Source organism: Colletotrichum godetiae (assembly GCF_030913485.1).
Source record: "Colletotrichum godetiae strain CBS 193.32 chromosome Unknown BDP55scaffold_31, whole genome shotgun sequence".
NCBI classification, from domain to species: domain Eukaryota; kingdom Fungi; phylum Ascomycota; class Sordariomycetes; order Glomerellales; family Glomerellaceae; genus Colletotrichum; species Colletotrichum godetiae.
In genome coordinates this window covers 197,508-216,353 of record NW_026851279.1, presented here as the reverse complement: position 1 = coordinate 216,353, position 18,846 = coordinate 197,508, and the positions used below count along the sequence as shown (strand labels likewise).

Genomic DNA, 18,846 nt, shown 5'->3' with positions numbered 1-18,846 from the left:
GCAAAGGCACTGTGCCGACTTGGCACATGAAGCACTTCCACGAGCTGGGCCTAGGGGCTGCAAGGAGTTGTCTCTCGTGGATTCCGATGGCATGGCATGCAAATGGTTTGATGAAAAGAGTGTCGTCTTATCTCCTAGCCACAGTGATTCATGGGTAGACAGAACTGAGCGCGTTCGTGAACAAGACCCTACCAAACGGCTCAAGAGTAAACGCTGCCCAATGAGTTGATCGCACCAAAGCATACGACAGGAAATGACAAAAGCTACCCGTATTTGTCCATTCAACCCCTTCTTTTTTTCGGAGGCAGAATGCTTGTTAAAACTAAGATAAGATTTAATTCGTCATTGGTTCGAAGAGGGACGATGCCTCGTCTATCCAGTCACGCCAGTGCAGTTGTCGGAACAGAGACATCGTTGCCGAGCGTCAGCACTAGCGATGTTTCTTCCCAATAGGGAAATTTCCAAAGAACTTCTCTGCCGCCAAAGCTTAATCTCACGTCTTGGATACTTTATCATATGGTATGAAGACTTTCTAATAAATGGATTGTGTCTTGAATTGACTGTGAGTACATGTAAGTTACGCTTAGTACTAAACGCAGCCCTTTCCCTACAGATAGAGACAGACATACTTATGAAAGCATTGAAAGATTAGCATCGTCCACTCCTCCTAGCTGTTCCCAAACAGAACCAAGAACCATATTACCTTCTTACAATCTTAGCTGGCATTCCCTCTTTGGGATGAGCAGTGATCTGTGTCCCTGTCATCCACTGGAAACCTTTCTCCCCGAAGACCTCTGGCGCGTCCTCGGCAAATTGTGGCACAACTTCGAGCTCTCTCACCGTCAAAGCCAGTATGAGTCGCATCTCGACGAAGGCTAACTCTTGACCAATGCAGTTTCTCGGACCCAGTTCGAAAGGTCGAAATGCGCTCTTCACCGGGTGAAGAGGGTCGCCCTCTTTGACTAGCCATCTCTCAGGAATGACTTTATCGGGTTCTGGCCAAAGCGCTTCCCATCGGTGCATCGCCTGCGAAGCAACGAACATCATGAACCCGTCAGTAGGGAAACGCTCGCCTGTTTCCGGTGCGGTAATAAAAACATCAGGAGCCCCTTGTCGTACGGTTCCAACGGGCGGATAGAGGCGGAGGGTTTTTTTCAGCACGGCGTTTGTGTAAGGGAGTTGATTAAGCAAAGAAGGATTCTCGATGATGCGGGATGCCGCAGCGCTTGCATCGATTCCAAAGATTTCATCATGCTCGGATCTTACCTTCTCAAGGATAGCGGGGTACTTGCTCATGAGATACCAAGCGAAACACAGAGCGCTAGCCGTGGTATCATGGCCTGCGAGCAGAAAGATCTTGAGCTGAGAAACGGCGATGTCGATGAACTGTGAGTCGAGCTTCGCTTCGGGTTTCGAGCCAGACGCGGAGATCTCTTTGATGTATGAAGTTATTGCCAGACTGTTGACGGTTTTTGGGCCGTTACTATTACTTTTTTCAGAGATGTTTTCATTGAGCTGTCGCTCGATGTGCGGCACAATCTCGCGCTTCATAATGTAGTTGTAGTAAAGCATCTGAAACGGCCTCAATGGATTGATAGACTTGAGAAAATTGGGGGGCGAATTGTCAGGTATCAACAGGCCAATCTGCTTCTGCAGAGCCGTGAATACAGGTGAGTCTGTTGTTTGTGCATTTAGTCGCGTACCCCTTAGTTATTTCGGTCAGCTGAGGTCCGACTCAGTCGTTCAAGCTTGCAATACTAGCGAATTTCCTGTATCGAGCCTCGAAAATGGTATTGAAAGCGAAAGGGGTGACTCACAGAACCGCTCTGCCGATAACGTCCACCGTAGCCTTCATCACACCATCTTCCAGAGCAACAGTGGTTCCGGAGTCAGCTAGAGTCTCGAAAGACTTCTTGAGGACTAGCGCTTCCTCGACCATTGCAGGCACCAGGGAGAGAATATTGCGAGCTGAGAATCCAGGGTTAAACACAGCTCGCCAAGTCTTCCATGTCTGGCCTTCCATATTGACAAGATCATCGCATGCCGTTAGGGGGTGAAACTCCTCCTTCATCATTGAATGTTTCGGCAGCGATCGCTCCTGGGTGAACTGATCTGCTATCTTTGGGTGGAAGACGGCGACCATGGGCGGGCCTATTGGCCATGTGTCTACATAGACTAATCCTTTCGTGCAGAGTTCCGGGTACTTCCTCAATAGTAGCAGAGGCAGAACTTGGCCATTCAGTCCCGGAGGCTGCTTTGCCATCAATTTACCCACCAGCAAAAGATGGCCAAAGATGAACGAGTGCGGAAGAATGTCCTGTGGCGTATCATCAGTGACTAGGTTCATCAATGCAAATCCTCGAAGCGCACGAGTCTTGGGCGGGGCTCAACTTTCTAACATGATTACCTACCACTCCATGGTCTTTCGAGACGGCGCGCACTCTCGATCTTACTTGAACCAGTCGCAAGATAAATTTGGCAACGTAGAACGCTGCAAGAGCGCCTAGTGCTTGGAAAAGCAACCCCACATTCAGACCCATCCTGAATGCTTTGGGCTGCGGGTGCCAGCTACCGATGAGGCGATCGTGAAGGAAGATTGCACTCGGGGCTTGAGGTTGGTATATGGGTCGTTTACGCACGAGAAACGAAGTCGATTGCTAATGACAAGGTTTCTAGTCGTTGACGCGGGGTTGTTTGTTGGACAGGTTGGATGGATGACATAATGACTAAAGGGTCACAAAGAACGAGGAGGGACGGTGTTTAAGGTCCAACCCATTTTGAGGTTAACTCGAATTTGTGGAGATTAGTTGCTACAGCACCGGCAGAGAGGGACTCTAGCCGGAGTCAAGTATCAGACCAGCTCAGTTTTACTTGGTAAAGGCAGGCCGGATAACAACGGGCAATCTATGCATCCCTTGTCGGATCTTGGGCATCTCGCGAGACGCGGATCCTCTCCCTTCCTACGCGATACTTATCAAACTTCGGGTCTGGGATGGGGAAAGTCTGTGTGATTGACATTGAGATGAAGTAAGCCTCAATAAGTGAAGGAAAAATCCATTCGGATGTGCTTCGTGTGTCGAAGTGAATAAGTCGATATGACGGGTGTGAGATGGCCATCAAATGGGTGTAAGAAGTTTGGTAGTGGTTCGGGTGAGGAAATTTCAACCGTCTCGAATAAGCCTGGAATATGTAATTGGAGGGGCCAGGCAGAATGAGACCCCTTACTCATTGTCAGATTACCATTAAAAAAAGGCTTTTCATTCACCTAAATAAGCGCCGGCGATGAATGCCTCTCAAGACAAGATCCATGCTGTCACACTGCCAGCAACAGCTAACAGGTACGGAACGACACTGGGGCTCATCCGCACACCCAGCGATTCTTGACTTTGCACTTCCTCTGTAAATTGGCCCACGACGTTGCCCCTCGGCCAGTACTCGCACACGAGATACCACTGCCCGTCACCACACAGCTTGCGACCACACCCGACATCCGTCGTGTCTTTCCACACCAGTTGCGTGAAGTGTCCAGTGTCCTCGTCGAATTCGCCCTTTTTGAAGTTGTAGTCGTCGCGTTCCTCGCCCCATGCCTCAACGCTCGCGGTCGTGTTAGGGTATCCCTTAGCCAAGTTCTCGCCATAGGGACCGCCCGAGTGCTCAAAGTCGCAGCTGTCGCCTGACATGTCGTCGAGGTAGTCTGCCGCGAAGTCGGCAAGCGTTTCGTTCCATGTCACGGATGACGCATTGTGCTCACCGCGGTAAAAGTTTGTGCTATTGAGGACGGCCGAGGTGAAGGTGTTGTCTGATGTCCACTGTGGCTCTGCCGTTGGACTCGGGGGCGCTTCAGTGATTGTTACCACCGTCTGAGCGGAGACTAAGGTGTGGAGTAGGGCGAGAGTGAGTGCTTTTGTGAGATACATCGCTTCGAATGAGTGAGACTCGGTGTGCTGTTTTGAGTGCTGATGATTCCACTTCAGGGTGCACAACAGCCTTGTAAGATGCGATGAAGCCTATGTGAGCTAGGATAAATACTACTGGATTCCTCGAATATTCCCACATGGGCATCTGTTGATAATTATAAGGGCCCATCTTGATGTCTACTCTTGGAGAGAGCATCATGCCTCCGCTGGCTAATTGGACGCGGAAGCTGCAAAACCAGGTTTGCGCCCATGGCCCTGGGTTCCTAGCCAGTCATTGGGGCCATCGGCGCGTGGGATGACGCAGTATGGCCAACTTTGGGGGCATACCAAGGCCACCCTGGACCTCTGGGCAAGCCAATGATGAAAGGCTTTGAAGGCCCTTGGCAGCTTTAGAACTTTCGAGCACATGTTCATCCGTGGTTTGGCGACGCTGTGGTTGTGGCACAGCTCATCGTGCTGATCTTCACGACCGAACCAGCCGGCCGGTCCTCACCCCCGGATTCTCAGCTCTCTTCCCCGCGCTTGCACTCCAAATAAGAAGCTTTAAGGGGAACGTAATGCTCTACACCAAGATCGTTTGTGACTTGATTTGGACATTGAAACACACTGTCTTTCGCAAGTCACTTGAAGCGATGGGACAAGAAGCTTCGGATAAAACAGTAACGGTCACATACGATCTTACGCGATTCCAGTGTCAGGGGCTTGCGATTAACTTGTGTAAGTGGGAACTACGAGCGATGTCCGCCTGGGAATACGCCCGACATAGTGATGGCGCTGCTGATTGCATCGCAAGCCTCAAGGTGCATGATTCGAGAGTTGCTGTACTGCGCTTCAAGCCCATCCGGTCAGCGCTCGTGAGGTCCATCATACGATCTGACGAAAATCATAAATGAATCTAGGCAGAAGCAATTATGGACTCTACGATGAAATGACTCCATATTCGGAGCTTAGGTATATGTACTGCAGGTGGCCATGATTACATCAATAAGATGCCTGTTCAAAATACCCCGCCTACATCGAGTAGTTTGAGTTGACAGCAGAAACTTCGGTACACGCCCCAGAAACAGGAATTAGAACGCCTGGGGGTTCTAAACAGTGCCTAGCTGAGCAAGGTCATGAAGAGGGGAACTGACTGAAATGCTACACGAATCTATAGACCGTCGGCCAACACGCTATGCTGAAGCAAAATGAAAGTATTGTTGCTTTTCCTACACGGACCCTCCATTCTTGATTCCTTTCAACGGGTGCAGCCATTTGTAGGTGCCCTCGAACGGTTCCGATGCCGAGATGAAGTCCAAGATTCCCGCCTTCTGCGCATTGGGCGAGACGATATAGGCGATGAAGAGGTGCTGAACAAAAGCCCACGACAGGACATACCTCTGCATGATCCAATCCCACGTCGAAGCCCATGCGTGCATCCTCGTCACGCGTGCAGACTGTTCAAGATCCTGCTCTACCCGCTCTTGCCTCTCCTGTCTATACGCCTCGAACTGAATCTCCAGCGCCGAGAAGTCGGGAGTCTTGCTGTTGGCTTCGTTTGCAGACGCAGAGACAAACTTTTGCAGCCTGTTGCAGAGCGCCACCACATCCTGCACGCCGTTGTTGAAGCCCAAGCCGGCATTAGGCGTGAACTTGTGGGCTGCGTCACCTACAAGCACGACCCTCCCGTTCCAACTCCAGTGTTTACATAGGCCCTCTTCCAGGCCTGCGCCACCAGCGTTGAAGCGCTCCATGTAAACATCTTTCACCTTGAGAGTGTCGGTTATAGGCCACTCTGCGAATCTTCCAGCAAACGCATCCAATTCCTCGTCGGTAAAAGAGATGCGCTCCGTCGTCGTCTCGGGAAGCTTCTCGTACAAGAAAATCCAGCCTCTGTCCTTGCCGGTAATGTACATAACGGAGCTGTCGGTCCCTGACGTCTCATAGCTCTGGCCGGTCTCTGTCGGGCGCGGGAACGAGGCCCACATGCACTGGTAGAGCGTCTTGAAAGGCTTCACAGCGTCCCACGTCTCTTCGCGCGAGGGGTCCTCGGCAACGGCGAGTTTGCGCATCTGTCGGCGTGTCGCTGAGTGTACGCCATCGGCGCCAATGACAACGGAGCCATTGTAGGATGAGCCATCTTCGCAAGTGACGGTCACTCCCGTGTCTGTGGAGACGATACCGGCGAGCTTCTTGCCGGTCAAATATTTCGCCTTTGCGGCTTCTGGGAGACCTTCGTAGAGGGCCTCAATCAGGTGAGCTCTGTGAAATGCAATGGGTTCTGCGCCGTGGCTGGAGGACGAGGAAGATTTTGTTAGCGGGCACGCGATTTGGCTTACATGGGAAGTGGGGAGGAATAGGGGTTCGCGAAGACGGCACGAAAGAACAAACGGAAGAAACCTACTGCGCTTTCAATATGGCCAGTGTCTCTGCATGTTTGAATTTATATCCATCAACTGTAAAGCCCTTATTCTCGTGCAGCTTTCCGCCAATTTCCAGAAGGTTTTCGAGGATGCCAAACTGGTGGAAGACGCGCAGGCTCTGTGCGCCCAGAACGAGACTTGCGCCGAGATCCTCGACGATATTCGTCCTGCGTTCGAGGACGACGAAGTCGATTCCGGCGTGGTGAAGCGCGTGTGCGGCGGTGATACCGCTAGGGCCACCGCCAATGATGATGACTTTGAATGGACCGCTTGACATTCTGAATGAGGTGTTCTTGGATGTTGCGAAATTGACTAACGAAACGGCCCTGGGATCGTGGCCGGTGATATATACCGCAAGAGGCCCGTCTCCACCGAGACAGTGCCTACTAGGTCTCTTGGGGCCAAACTCTGATCCCGTTCCCGTCCCATGTCAACAAGGACTGAACTGGTTCGCAGCGTGGAACAAGTGAAAGAACGGAATGGCATTTCCGTCCCCGTTCCATCCCGGACATCGAAATAACGCAGAATGAATCTAGCTACCGGACTACTCCGTCAGCAAGTCGTCAACTTGCTGTATTCAGTCCGCCGATGCGTCAGCTGTAGAGGCGGACTCGGCGAATGTCCACCTCGGAGACTCCAGTAAGTACTTGCGCGGAAAACATGTCTTGCAGAGCAAAATCGAGGGATAGTGGTAGGCTACCATGCACGATGATCAAAGCCAGGGCCCTTCGATGCGCCGGGCAAAACCCATTTGACCCCCCAGAGATCCCACTTAGAGACCCGTTCAAGTTCCGAAACACAGCAAATGCTGCGTCATGATAAAGGGTTATCGAAGACAGCAGTGGTCAAAGTCCGATTGGCAATCTCAGTTTGAGCACCCCATATCATCCATGAATCTTGGGTCGTAATGTTAGACATGGCGGAGTTCGCAGCAACGCCGGCAACTTTTTGCGAAAGCTGCGGAGAGGACACCCACAGATTTCGGGCCTTACGATCCCCGACGGTCCGATCGTAAGCGTATTTTACGGGGGAGCTAAGCACCGTGCTGCCGTATCATCCCGCTGATGTCGGGGTCCTTAGCTCCAACCTACCGGGTGCAAGAGCAAACTATGAAGGGTCTGATAGGCTGGGTAAAGTAGATTGAGTTGGCGATATCTGTCATGGTACGAATACGAAGCTGACCTTTGTTTGAGGGCACCCGGACCAAGCTTGAACTCTTCCTTGCGCGTGCAACAGGGGCCTCTCACGGGGACGACTTCACAATGATTCAAGAGTCGGCGGCATCACATCAACTGACTAGATACGTCATGTCAGTAGTAAAGGCGGTTTCACGCCGGTCAAAACCGCATTTCGCTCCGAAATGCATTTTACTTACACATCGATACCTAGTGATGTAGCTATTGTCTTCTGCATCCTAGGATTAGCATACCGGAGGCAACATGAAGCGGATAGGTATTCGACGAATACTCACCTGCATGCCCAGTAGGCATGTCATTGAGCTCAAAAGAATCCTAGGTACTCGATCCGAAAATCTCGGTTGTTCAATTCTCTCTTGCTTGCCCTGAAATTGAGGAAAATCTTGCCTTCCTTCCTACTGTTGATGTGCCACGCACTCTTGCGCTTGGAGTGTGATTTACCTTAGGTACTGGCCCTAATCGCCCAAAGCAAGCAACTGAGAAAAAAATGGGAACTTTAAGATGGAAGCGCGACTCCAACCCCCAGAAATACCATCTACGAGTACCAGTTACCATACGCAAGAATATGGTGTACAGAATCCTTACGGAAAGACGGCAAGCAAGATCACGCCTCGTCAGCCAACATGTCAGACTGAAGTGGATTACACAACTCAGTCAGGTTAGTGCTGTAGGTATTGATCCTAGGCTGGCGGGGCCTGCCGAATAAGGGTGCACATCCTACTACATCGAGCCATATCCTTCAAACGATTTTTGTCAGCCTGCTGCCTAGAGTCCGAGATCACACAACCGGGGTCTTCCGACTTTGGATCGTCATCATGTCAAGATCCCACCCGTTTCTTTGCACTTTTGTGTAGTGCAATGACATTGAGAAATCGAAAACAGAGACATTTTGACCTTTGTTTCTCGTCCAGACCGGTCTGGCATTCTTGTGACAGGTTCGCCATCGCGTATGCCAAGTCGAAAGTCTTAGACAACTAGGCGAGGGATGAAGAGACTGGGGCAGCTCACCGATGCACGAGTCTGGTTCGCCTTGTCCCTTGCCGACTTGGCAACATCGACCTTGAGTATAAGAAGAGTCGGCTAGAATTCGCCGTTCACCAGAACTAGTTGACCTTGACTATCAACTCCAGCCATTACATCTTAACAACTAGAATTATCAACACGATGAAGTTTCTTCCATCAATCGCAAGCCTTTTGGGTACAGCAACGGCCGCGGTCGAAATTCTGTTGCCGCTTTATATCTACCCAATCAACGATGTACAGAAGCCTTACGATGGCACCATGGACTGGCAAGCGGCTATCGCGGCCATCGACGCCCATCCAGACTTGACCTTTAACGTCATCATCAACCCCAATAGCGGCCCTCCCTTCGCTTCAGAGGCAGGTATCAAGATTGATTGGGCTCAGTGGATCGGCCAGATCAATGACCGTCCCAACACTGTGACCCTGGGCTACATCTCTACCCTCGGTACAGTGCAAGCCCAGCCTCATGACATCGCCCTCGTCAAGCAGGGGGTCGACACCTACGCCGGCTGGGACACGACCAACGGTTGGGACGGTAACTCTTACGATATTCACATGGACGGTATCTTTTTTGATGAGGTCAACACGGCTCCCGCTCAGCTTCAGTACTACACCGATGTCACCAACTATGCCAAGTCCGCTACGGGCGTGGTGGTTCTGAACCCGGGTGTTACCGTCAACCCCGCCAGCTCCTCGCTCTACACCGTGGCTGATGCTATCTTGTCGTTGGAAACGTGCTACACGGCTGATTCCAATGCGCCGCAGGACCGGTGCCCGAGAAACACGTACACGCCGTTCACGCCTGCGTCGTTGAGCTCTCTGCCGACGGATGCGGCGCAGAGGGCCAAGTCTGCTGTCATCGTTCACGACTTCTATGATGACTGGGAGCCCTACCAGCCTGCTTCTGTGGCGACTCTCCAGACGGACATCAACGCCATTGTTGCGCAGGGTGTGCATAGCTTGTATATCACGCAGTGGGGGTATAACGAGAGCTTCACGCGGGAGCCGGCCAGTGTCGGAACTGTCTCGAATCTGCTGGCGCTGGCTGAAGGTCTGGCATCTGGTGTGCCTCTGTGAACTAGGTATATTATAACGTCGAAAATCACCCCTGATCTGGTTCTCCAGATATGCTAGCAGACTCACGCAAATAGGACTTCAATCGAATAATATGAGGTTTCCAGAAGCTTACTTGCGAATCCATTGTGCTTTAGCCCTTTGATACGAAGAGGAATATCAGCTCGATGCTAGTTTCAGTCTTTCGGAGTCTAGCCTGAGCCTACCTCTAATGATGTCCGCTGGCCGTTTACCCAAATGCTTGATTTGTGTCGATATGTGATAGCTAGACTCATTAAGTCCATTCGCTGAGCCAAGCCGTCATGATGACGCGTTGAAGTTCTTCAACAACAACTCATAGTCTTCCGTTGCCTTGCCTTTTCGAAGCATGAAGTCTTGTGTCACTTCGCCAGAGCTGGGTGTTGTAAACTCTAGGCGGCATAATGATTGAAACCCATACTTTTCGTAAATACCTTTCGCCAGAGGCATAGACTCCAAGAAAGCCATCCTTCCTTCCTTATCGGCCTTCTCGACGCCCCATCTGAGGAGCGGGCTGGCTGCGCCCTTCCCCTGATGTTCTGTCCGACAAATGAGAAGCTCCAGGTACCAGTGTCTGACCTCGCCCATGATCTCAGCGTGCTTCCGACCAATGGAGCCAAAGAAGTGACTCGCGAATTCTGGATTACCCTCCTTTGGCCAGACATCCACAGGAGGCGGCGGCTCAATGTTTGTGTCGTTGGGTCCTGCTGGGCGAACCCACTTTGCGCAGGCGATGGGTAGGTCGGGATCCTCATAGTCTGGGTCAGTGATGATGAGCCATTGGAATCGGTGTTCGCTCATCTCTTCCGCAAAAGATTTGGCAAGGAATTCGCGGACTTCAGACGTTGCTGGGAAGCTCGTTAAGGCCACCGGGTTGTCGTGGAAGGCGGAGAGGTAGATAGACGCGAGGGCCGGGCCGTCTGCGGGAGTAGCGGGGCGTAGTTTGACGGGCATTCTGAGGAAGGTGCGGATGGCAATTGCTGGTCGAAGAGTCCTCCTCTAGTTGGTAAGCTTTGCGAATTACTGTATAGATATATTCCTTTCTATCCTCAATGACTTCCAGTTGTAAAAGGAGAATGGGGACTTTGTGTCTCCTGCTCTTTGAGTTTGCGCACAGTTGTTGTAACTGAAGGGCGCGGCGCAATTACTTGCCTCTTTGAGGATCGCGTTGGCGGCTTGGATGACCGCTTCAGTGACTGGACTTTAGATTCATGAGGGGAACAAACACTAATGCATAACTTTGTTTATGTCTTTCATAATCGCCCGGCCGATGGATCCACTGCTCAGAGCTCACTGAGAAAAAGTGGCAAGTGCGGGGCTGTGTCCTGCCCTCAACTTCAATGCTCAACCACCACAAAAGCAAAAGGAATATCCTCACGACAGAGATGAGATTTGAACTCATGCGGCCGAAGCCATATGATTGCGAGTTTAATTCGAGTCATACCCATTAACCACTCTGGCACTCTGCCCTTGTTGGATGCAAGGATCGTTCAGAGAGCAAACTATATCTCGGACGTCGGTGGGTGTGGTGGAGGTTGCGGAGAAGTCGGCAATCCTCGGGGTGGGGTGACAACTAGCGGGTGCCCAGATATGAAACGCCATCAAGAGGAAGGAACTCTAGCTACTCATGTGTTTAATCGGACTGAATCTGAAGGTTCTAGGTCTTGGGTTGTGACTAACAGCTTGTGAGGCAAGATTACAAATTTTAAAGGTGTAAGAAGCTCCCGCTATGGGGCCATCATTCTTTCTCCCGTCTGGTCCTTTCAGCCATGTGTGGCCCCGCTCTTGGCTTGTTGTAATGTGCTTTGGACAGCGACAACTTCGACATAGGCACAAATGTGAGTGAGGGGTTATGCTTTGATGGACGTCCACCCCGACCTCTCGACTTCGGAAGGGACAGTCGGACCCCGATTACGAGCACTTCGCCCTTGCTACAGGAACATCTCATTGTTCCATATATGTGGGCTTTGCCACGTTGCCTTCAGCCCCAAAAGAATGAAGAAAACCCTCTTCCATCAACCATCAATAAGTGCATGCACGGTCTCCCAAGCTACCTTAAGGCATACACAACCTGGTAGTTCCACGCCTGCCTCAAGTGGTATGGGCTAGTAGATCACTAGTTGCGGAAAGTTCGGAACACTAAATCCAAGCTTAAAAGTGACGGGCTGATCGGCTTGATCGGCCCAAAAAATCCTAGGCACGACATCGGTACGAACCGCACTCCTGATGTGTGCATCCCACCGGGATTATATAACTCAGAGCTGACCCAATCCACTTGACCGCTGTATAGTCACTTTGAACTTGACTCGGCTTTTTCTCTACGTTGGCGCCTTCAATGCTCGAACGCTCAAGTACGATCTCCAGATAGGCGAATTGTGCTGTAACCGCAGATGGGACGGAAAACACCATCCTGGCAGACTTCAAAGACGGTTACATAGCTCTCTGGATGGTGTCATTGCCACCTGCAGTACTCCGTCTTGGCGAGCCTATCCAGCCTATGGGGTATCAGGCAATGCGGAGTTCCAGAGATGGCTCGTCGGATAGCAGAGGCATAGGCGAAACGGAATGAAAGAACTTTAGCATTGCAGCGATGGGAGACTTTGGTGACGTTGACAAATAGTGCCAAGGATTTGCGACATCTTTCCGACCTGCCTATTCCATACCAAAAGACTAGGCTCATCAATTATCCGTCTGACAACATCCAACACCGGAGAGGGGTCCATGTCCGGTACCTGAGGCCTTGACTGCTAAGCGATGGCCTTATTCGAACGGCATTTTCGCCATGGCTTGGCTTCTGCAGATCGTGCAGAAAGTTGGCCGCTGACAGAATGGGCGAAATGCAGATGTCCTGCAACCACGCAGCGGTGAAATTCATTTCCTGGGACTTTTGTGACATCCGGGTAACATGGCGTCGCTTGGCTTGAAAGGCCAAAGGCTGGATCATGTTGTAAGTATCATAAAATGCTGACGACAGTCCTTCCACGTGCGGAGGAAAGTTCTCGCCCCGACTACATCTGATACTCATATCTCTGCGGCAGGACATTTATCTCCAGTCGTGTTGATAGTGAATAGGCCACCAAGATGAAGTCCAACGCGTTACTTCTGGCCATTGGCACCTTGTCTGGCATTTCTGTTGCCAGAGAGCTGGAGCCCAGTGCCGAGTTGTCAGCCTGGTATGACACCGGTGCAGCTCATCAAGAGAGCATGGAGCACAAGATCGTAGGTCAGGCCCCTTGACTTCAAGAATGGTGAAGTCTGACAAACTCAGGCTCAATGGGAGCAAGCCGAGGCAGAAGGAAAGTTCGATTCGACTCAATGGACGGGTCGCGTCAAAGACTACCTCGCATGCAAGGATGGCAAGGTAGAGCTCGTCAAGGGCGACCCCCTTCAGACATTCCGATGCAAGGATGTAAGTTAGTTGAGAATGAGATCGGTCTACATTTCGCAGTCTCTGATTCTTGGCTTACCAATAACAGCTCGACCTCTATGACTTCCAACCTCACGCAGCCTTTGGCAACTCAACCGGTAGAGGTTCTGGTTCGTGGGGATGGACGGCACCCAATGGCCGAGAGTTCTCCGCGATCGGACAGCTCGACGGTACCGCTTTTGCCGAAATCTCAAAGCAGGGCAAACTCATCTACCTCGGCAAATTGCCCTACTTCTCAGAGCCTAGCAGATGGCGTGAGATCAAAGCTTACAAGAACTACCTTGTGGTTGGTAGCGAGGCACCGGGTCATGGAATTCAGTTCTTCGACTTGCGCAAGGTGTGTGACACCCGCCGGCCATCTCATCCAAAGCAATTGAGTGAGTCACAGACTAACACCACTTCAGCTCCTCGACATCGACCCCAAGAATCCCGTCGTCTTCTCCAACGAGAAGGATCTGACGGCACACTGGACCGAAGCCCTACCACTTGGACGCAGCCACAACGTCGTTGTCAACGAAGAGAAGGGATATGCTGTTGCTGTCGGTGCCCAGCCGCGTCGCAACCTGCCCTGTGACTCTGGCCTGCAGTTCCTTGATCTCTCCGACATCAACAGCCCCCTTTACCTGGGATGTGCGGCTGGTGACGGTTATGTCCACGACGCGCAGTGCATCGTGTACCGCGGACCTGATGTCAAGTACTGGGGTCGCGACATCTGCTACGGCTACAACGAAGATACCTTGACCATGTGAGTGCTCGAATTTCAACTTTGATGTAATCTGTTCTCTGACCAGCTTTCAAGCTACGACGTGACCCAGAAGAACAGCACCAACATCATTTCTCGCACCACATACGAAGGCGCCACCTATACCCACCAGGGCTGGGTCATTGATCCCAACTGGCAAGACTTTTTGGTGCTGGACGACGAGATTGACGAGCGAAACAAGACTGGCCCAGCGGCTGACGGCTTCCCCGTGACCTACTTTTGGGATATCAGATCCCTTGAGAAGCCCAAAAACTCGGGTATCTTCAAGGGCACCGTCCGCAGTGTCGATCACAACCAATTCATCCACCGCGGTCTAGCGTACCAGAGCAATTACGGTGCTGGGCTTCGCATCCTGGACATCTCATCCATCCGATGGGATCCCACTGCCAAGAACGTCAAGGAGATTGCCTACTTTGATATTTTCCCGGAAGATGACAACGAGCCTGGTGGTGGAGCTAACAACTACACCGGTACTTGGAGCCATTACCCCTACTTTAAAAGTGGCTACATCGTCATCAACACTATTGAGCGTGGTGTTTGGGTTGTGAAGCGGTCCAACCCTTGGTGGTGGCCGTGGTAATTAAGAGGCAAACGATTACACCCCTTTCGAGACATGGCTTGTTTCGATGCCACGAGCATCTCACCAAAGCAGCACATAATCTTCCTGAAGATAGTACACTTCATAGTTTTAAAACTTGAGAAAAGCTTTACTCAGAGCCAGTATCGCGTCAATCTCGGAATGCGCTGATCCGGTTGTTATATTTCCAGGTGTCTAGCACGAGTAGTGCGATTTCCACTTATGAGCGTACGGGGACCTTACATTTGCATTCCTATATTTGCAGTGATGTGTAGTATTATTAGTTGGTGAAAGTTAACATTTCCTGGAACATGTGATTTTCTTTAATCGAGACTACTCACTTAGCACGAAGGTAGTGATTTAAGCTTTCACGCAGAATGTCTCTCGGCTGCGATAAACTCACAACTCGGTCTCATTGATTCGATAATAGGATTCGGAGGAGCGCCGCTCAGGCATGTAATGGTGGATGCTCAATCGGGCCAAAAACTCCACTGGCCATTACGTCGCTTCACAGAGGCCAATGCCATGCATGCAGGCCAAGACTGCTGAGGCAGAATATCCGGAAACGACGTGCCGTTTACTTGGCGAGACATGGCAGTGCCTTGACTCCCGACATCATCGCCCCGAGTCTTTTGAAGGGGTAGATAGCACTACCAAGAGCAAACGCCGAGGACGCGTGGACATCGATTTGAATTGAGTTACTACCTGCATTGCCGAGTCCCGGATCAAGCTTCTTTCATCTTACGTTCATCCACTTTCCCTTTTTGCCTTTCGTCTCTAGCTCTGCTCCTAGTGTTCAAATATCGGGCACGAATGCCTCATTCCCAGCCTCGAAGACACGACGGCGCCCAGCAGATCAAAACCCATGACAATCTTAACAGGCATGAAGAGGGCGAGCTTATCCAAAAGGATGGCTGGCATCATGGCTTGTGTGGATGCTGTGCGTCCTGCGAGCTTTGCATTCTGAGCACTTTCGCGCCATGTCTTCGTATGCCAACCTTCCACCGTGACGGGTAGTCTCATGCTGACAGATTTCGGAAGTACTCGGCCAGACTTCCCATCGTATAAAAGAGCCTTCGATGGAAAGCTACAGGCATATCAATCGCGATTGCATAGTGATGATGGGAGTGACCTATGGAACTGGGTTTGGTTGGATGTACGTCACTAGGAACAAGCGTAATGACTCTCCATCCTCAAGCAACTAACAATGTCTTGCAGGTATGTCATGAAGAAGCGATTCGAGATCCGAAAACGCTACGGTATCAAAGGCACAGACGCGAGAGACTGCTGCGCATCCTACTGGTGTCTTTCGTCTGCTTTGGTTCAGCATGAGAGGGAAGTGCTTGCCCGGCAGGCTGCGGGGGCTGATCCCGTCACTGAGGGTTATCAAGCTCAACCTGCTATGGAATTGCCCTTCAGACAAAACCAGCCCACTACATAGAGTTTGAATGGGATTACACTTTTCCGGGGCTAATATGATGGTTGCGATTCCGAGGTTCACAGAGGCTTGGCCTCAACTGACAGTCTGACATCGGGACGTGCTGCGAGCGTACATGTGGACATCGAGGGCTGAAAGCAGTTCCGACAGGGATAATTGGTAAGCTGGCCAAGCTAAGTCAATGTAAATTCTATCACAAGTCAACTGACAAGTAGATTGTCTCGTGTTCTTCCTCGTATGCTGTCTTTGATCCGCCAGGATCGGCTGATAGAGATATATCTGATGAGCCACTCAGCGTCACATAAGGTATTCAAGCTTGGTATGTATATCAGGTCAGGTATTTGACCGGCATAGAGCTTACCGTATCCATACAGGCTTCTCTATTATATGTGACAAATATTGAATGTAAGCCAGTAAATGACACGGAGCGAGAACAAACAGCTTCTTCTTGGCCACATGCCGAAAACTTATGTCCACATCCACGATAGCATTGAATCACATTATAGAATTCACTTAGCTTTATCAAAGAGGACAACAGCCGATCGGGCATTCTACCCAGAACATAAACCAGTTGACGTCGTTCTCGGTGGTGCCGGAATGATGGCGGTGATACTTTGAGTCAATGACCTAGTTCAGCCCCATACTTGTATCGGGGTGTGGGTGGTCAAGGCACTCTAAATAAAGTTAATTCTGCTCCTTCATATAAAAAACGCGCTGAAAGTGCCGATCGGTCTTCGACTACACGCTGAGTAAGGAGATCTACCGCATTTTTGATAATGGTCCTGAGTCAACATCAGCAAAGTCCGATCTCTCTGCAGATACGGTAATGGACTCACCTAATGCGATTTAGTGTCTTGATTGCACAATGCGATTGAGTACATAGTTCAGGGAGTTCCCGGCTATGTTCCAGAAACTTTCGGTGATTCAAGACATCGAGCTCGACTCAGCTACACACTCTTTTGTCCTTTTCCAACTTCAAGTAGTTGCTATCAACAATGGCGATTCGGCTGATCCTTTCCGTCGGGCTTTTGAGCATCGCTGTGCGTGCCTCATCTCCGGAAACCGCCATCGCCATTCGCGCCATTGACTGCTCTCCCGGGTCAGAGACAGGACTCAAGCCCGAGTGCTGGGCTCAGTTGAACGTGTCAGACTATATCACAAAATGGCTGGCTGAGAACGGCACCAAGGCTGACTGCGACAACCTCGGATTCGCCCAGTGTTTCCTGGCTTTTAATGGTTACGGTGGCCGAACTTGCAACGCCCTCACCCGTGATACGTGTGCAGCTTTTGAGACTGCTGGTGTCGATGCCGCTTACTCCTCGCCGCAACAATTCTACACTCTTTGGAATATCTACGCCATCTCCCAGTTCTTCAACCAGTTCTCAGAGGCTCTTTGGAATGGCCACACACTCGCTGCTGATACGATCGGAGACATCGTTGCTACTGTCTTCCCGTCTACCGATCCTCAAGTTCCGAGCAACTTGTTGTGGACTTCAATCTCTGGTGGTTTTTGGATGGCCGCCGTTGGCGCTTTTGCCAACCCCCTCCTGGCAGGAGTCGCCACGGGCATGGCAGTTGTCACAGGAATGAGCTCCTTCTTCATGTCCTCAGTAGCAGGCTCTTCCAACTCACGCTTCATCACGCTGGGTGAGATCGGCAGCAGCCTCGCTCAGCTTATCATCGACTACCAGGGTAGCCTCGAAGGCGCCTTGAAGGAGCTTCAGGGCAACAGTACCCTGTTCCTGGCCGCGACTGAGCCTGGTGGCTTCAGCCAGCGTGCCGTGACCAGCTTGAACCTCCAGTCCACCGAGCTCTATCACGATCTGCAACTCTACATTCTCTCTCTGTCTCTCAAGGCCAACGGCATCGTGTCCACTCGCTCAACTGGTGTCAATGCCCTCGACTACGCACCCGACACCAACGGTGCCGTCTCATGTCCCGGCCTCGGACCCGCAGGGAACTGCTACCAATTCTGGATCGACCCGGATACGGGTGACTCGTACGCGCTGCACAATCCGAAGGATTGGAAGAATGACCATGTCGATGTCCTCAATAAGATTCACGATAAGAGTTGGGCCAACCTGAGCGAGATCTTCAAGGTCGAGGATTGCCAGGGTAAGGACCCGAGCTTCGACGGAAAGACCAAGGTGACTTGCCTGGCATCGCACGGCTTTTGCGAGTGGAACTACGTCGATCAAGACACCGTCACTAAGTCTAGGACTGCTAACAAGCAGTTCACCAACTGTGACAACGATAAGTCGTGGGGCACTCTTTGTGACTGGATGAACGGTGGCCTTGTGATGCCCGAGGCCTACCTTGGGCCTCTCTTCAAGTTCCAGGAGCCCGCGTGGTGTAGAGAGCACTAGAACCAAGATCAACTTCATATAATTCTCACAATACCTATTACACTTTAGGTACTGGCCGTTGAATGCAACGGCGTCCGATCGCTACGAAGGCAAGTTGCGTATATAGATCTAAGTCGACTCTCAAATACCATCACTATCTGTAATCTCTCGTACCGTACGCCTCGATCACTACGATGTGGTGTAATCTGTAGTATCACTATCTCGGGACTTCGATGCTTGCTGTTTTACCAAAGTCAACGACTTTCAAGTCGGATGAAGCACGTGCTGAACGCACGGAATGATCGCCACGAGCCGGTGGGGGTTCTTGGGGAGCCGTACATGGACAGGGCCAGCGGAATTGCCGAAATCCAGATTAGAACTCGCTTCCGGGTTGGAGGTTCTCGCACTTTGGCATTGGCCCAAATGTCAGCATAGCGCGAATATAATATCAGACGGATGCGATTTCTACCGCTATTGATGAATCACAGTTATAGGCACTAGGAAGTCCTGAATCCCACAGGTTGACTTGCGAGGGAGAAGATAGGCTGGAACGGGGTACAGCTTATCCACACTGCTTGGTTGATTGAAGTAACTGATGAACCCGAATATTTCTTCTTTGTGCCGGATCAAATGATATCCATGAATGGATAAGAGCAAGATTAAAGA

At 51.1% G+C, this 18,846-nt stretch overlaps 8 protein-coding genes and 1 non-coding gene across 9 annotated transcripts; 4 read left to right on the top strand and 5 right to left on the bottom strand.

The window, feature by feature from the left end:
- Window positions 1–542: 542 nt before the first annotated feature.
- BDP55DRAFT_670157 (cytochrome P450) lies at window positions 543–2,677 on the bottom strand. The gene is made up of 3 exons (XM_060575361.1): window positions 2,412–2,677; window positions 1,818–2,317; window positions 543–1,705 (listed from the first exon to the last, which is right to left on the bottom strand). The coding sequence occupies exons 1-3, from the start codon at window positions 2,538–2,540 to the stop codon at window positions 700–702; spliced, it is 1,635 nt and encodes a 544-aa protein (XP_060427417.1). The 5' UTR covers window positions 2,541–2,677; the 3' UTR covers window positions 543–699.
- A 119-nt stretch (window positions 2,678–2,796) lies between these two features.
- On the bottom strand, window positions 2,797–4,057 carry BDP55DRAFT_670154 (CAP domain-containing protein). Its single transcript, XM_060575360.1, has one exon. The coding sequence runs from the start codon at window positions 3,915–3,917 to the stop codon at window positions 3,294–3,296; it is 624 nt and encodes a 207-aa protein (XP_060427416.1). The 5' UTR covers window positions 3,918–4,057; the 3' UTR covers window positions 2,797–3,293.
- Window positions 4,058–5,125: 1,068 nt separating this feature from the next.
- On the bottom strand, window positions 5,126–6,596 carry BDP55DRAFT_556539 (FAD binding domain-containing protein; the record flags this gene model as incomplete). The annotated part of the gene is made up of 2 exons (XM_060569600.1): window positions 5,126–6,188; window positions 6,301–6,596. 2 exons carry the CDS (start codon window positions 6,594–6,596, stop codon window positions 5,126–5,128), a joined length of 1,359 nt encoding a protein of 452 aa, XP_060427415.1.
- Window positions 6,597–8,324: 1,728 nt separating this feature from the next.
- Window positions 8,325–9,733, top strand: BDP55DRAFT_670149 (Spherulation-specific family 4). Its single transcript, XM_060575359.1, has one exon. The coding sequence runs from the start codon at window positions 8,680–8,682 to the stop codon at window positions 9,613–9,615; it is 936 nt and encodes a 311-aa protein (XP_060427414.1). The 5' UTR covers window positions 8,325–8,679; the 3' UTR covers window positions 9,616–9,733.
- Window positions 9,734–10,797, bottom strand: BDP55DRAFT_670147 (acetyltransferase). Its single transcript, XM_060575358.1, has 2 exons — window positions 9,819–10,797; window positions 9,734–9,751 (listed from the first exon to the last, which is right to left on the bottom strand). The coding sequence occupies exon 1, from the start codon at window positions 10,582–10,584 to the stop codon at window positions 9,913–9,915; it is 672 nt and encodes a 223-aa protein (XP_060427413.1). The 5' UTR covers window positions 10,585–10,797; the 3' UTR covers window positions 9,734–9,751; window positions 9,819–9,912.
- A 210-nt stretch (window positions 10,798–11,007) lies between these two features.
- BDP55DRAFT_t220 lies at window positions 11,008–11,099 on the bottom strand. The gene has a single exon. It is a non-coding gene; the product is annotated as a tRNA-Ser (tRNA).
- A 1,612-nt stretch (window positions 11,100–12,711) lies between these two features.
- On the top strand, window positions 12,712–14,400 carry BDP55DRAFT_556531 (uncharacterized protein; the record flags this gene model as incomplete). The annotated part of the gene is made up of 5 exons (XM_060569598.1): window positions 12,712–12,849; window positions 12,899–13,039; window positions 13,107–13,394; window positions 13,462–13,802; window positions 13,857–14,400. 5 exons carry the CDS (start codon window positions 12,712–12,714, stop codon window positions 14,398–14,400), a joined length of 1,452 nt encoding a protein of 483 aa, XP_060427412.1.
- Window positions 14,401–15,210: 810 nt separating this feature from the next.
- Window positions 15,211–15,838, top strand: BDP55DRAFT_695417 (PLAC8 family-domain-containing protein; the record flags this gene model as incomplete). Its single annotated transcript, XM_060577466.1, has 3 exons — window positions 15,211–15,385; window positions 15,439–15,553; window positions 15,616–15,838. 3 exons carry the CDS (start codon window positions 15,211–15,213, stop codon window positions 15,836–15,838), a joined length of 513 nt encoding a protein of 170 aa, XP_060427411.1.
- A 992-nt stretch (window positions 15,839–16,830) lies between these two features.
- BDP55DRAFT_556433 (uncharacterized protein) lies at window positions 16,831–18,201 on the top strand (the record flags this gene model as incomplete). The annotated part of the gene is made up of 1 exon (XM_060569592.1): window positions 16,831–18,201. The coding sequence occupies one exon, from the start codon at window positions 16,831–16,833 to the stop codon at window positions 18,199–18,201; it is 1,371 nt and encodes a 456-aa protein (XP_060427410.1).
- Between the last annotated feature and the right edge of the window lie 645 nt (window positions 18,202–18,846).

Bases quoted from the DNA above. Each gene is read 5' to 3' on its own strand.
- BDP55DRAFT_670157 (XM_060575361.1), bottom strand. From the start codon at position 2,540: ATGGGTCTGAATGTGGGGTTGCTTTTCCAAGCACTAGGCGCTCTTGCA. The intron at 2,318-2,411 runs GTAGGTAATCAT...GATACGCCACAG, and splicing joins TCTCGAAAGACCATGGAGTG to GACATTCTTCCGCACTCGTT. The intron at 1,706-1,817 runs GTGAGTCACCCC...GAAATAACTAAG, and splicing joins GTTATCGGCAGAGCGGTTCT to GGGTACGCGACTAAATGCAC.
- BDP55DRAFT_670154 (XM_060575360.1), bottom strand. From the start codon at position 3,917: ATGTATCTCACAAAAGCACTCACTCTCGCCCTACTCCACACCTTAGTC.
- BDP55DRAFT_670149 (XM_060575359.1), top strand. From the start codon at position 8,680: ATGAAGTTTCTTCCATCAATCGCAAGCCTTTTGGGTACAGCAACGGCC.
- BDP55DRAFT_670147 (XM_060575358.1), bottom strand. From the start codon at position 10,584: ATGCCCGTCAAACTACGCCCCGCTACTCCCGCAGACGGCCCGGCCCTC.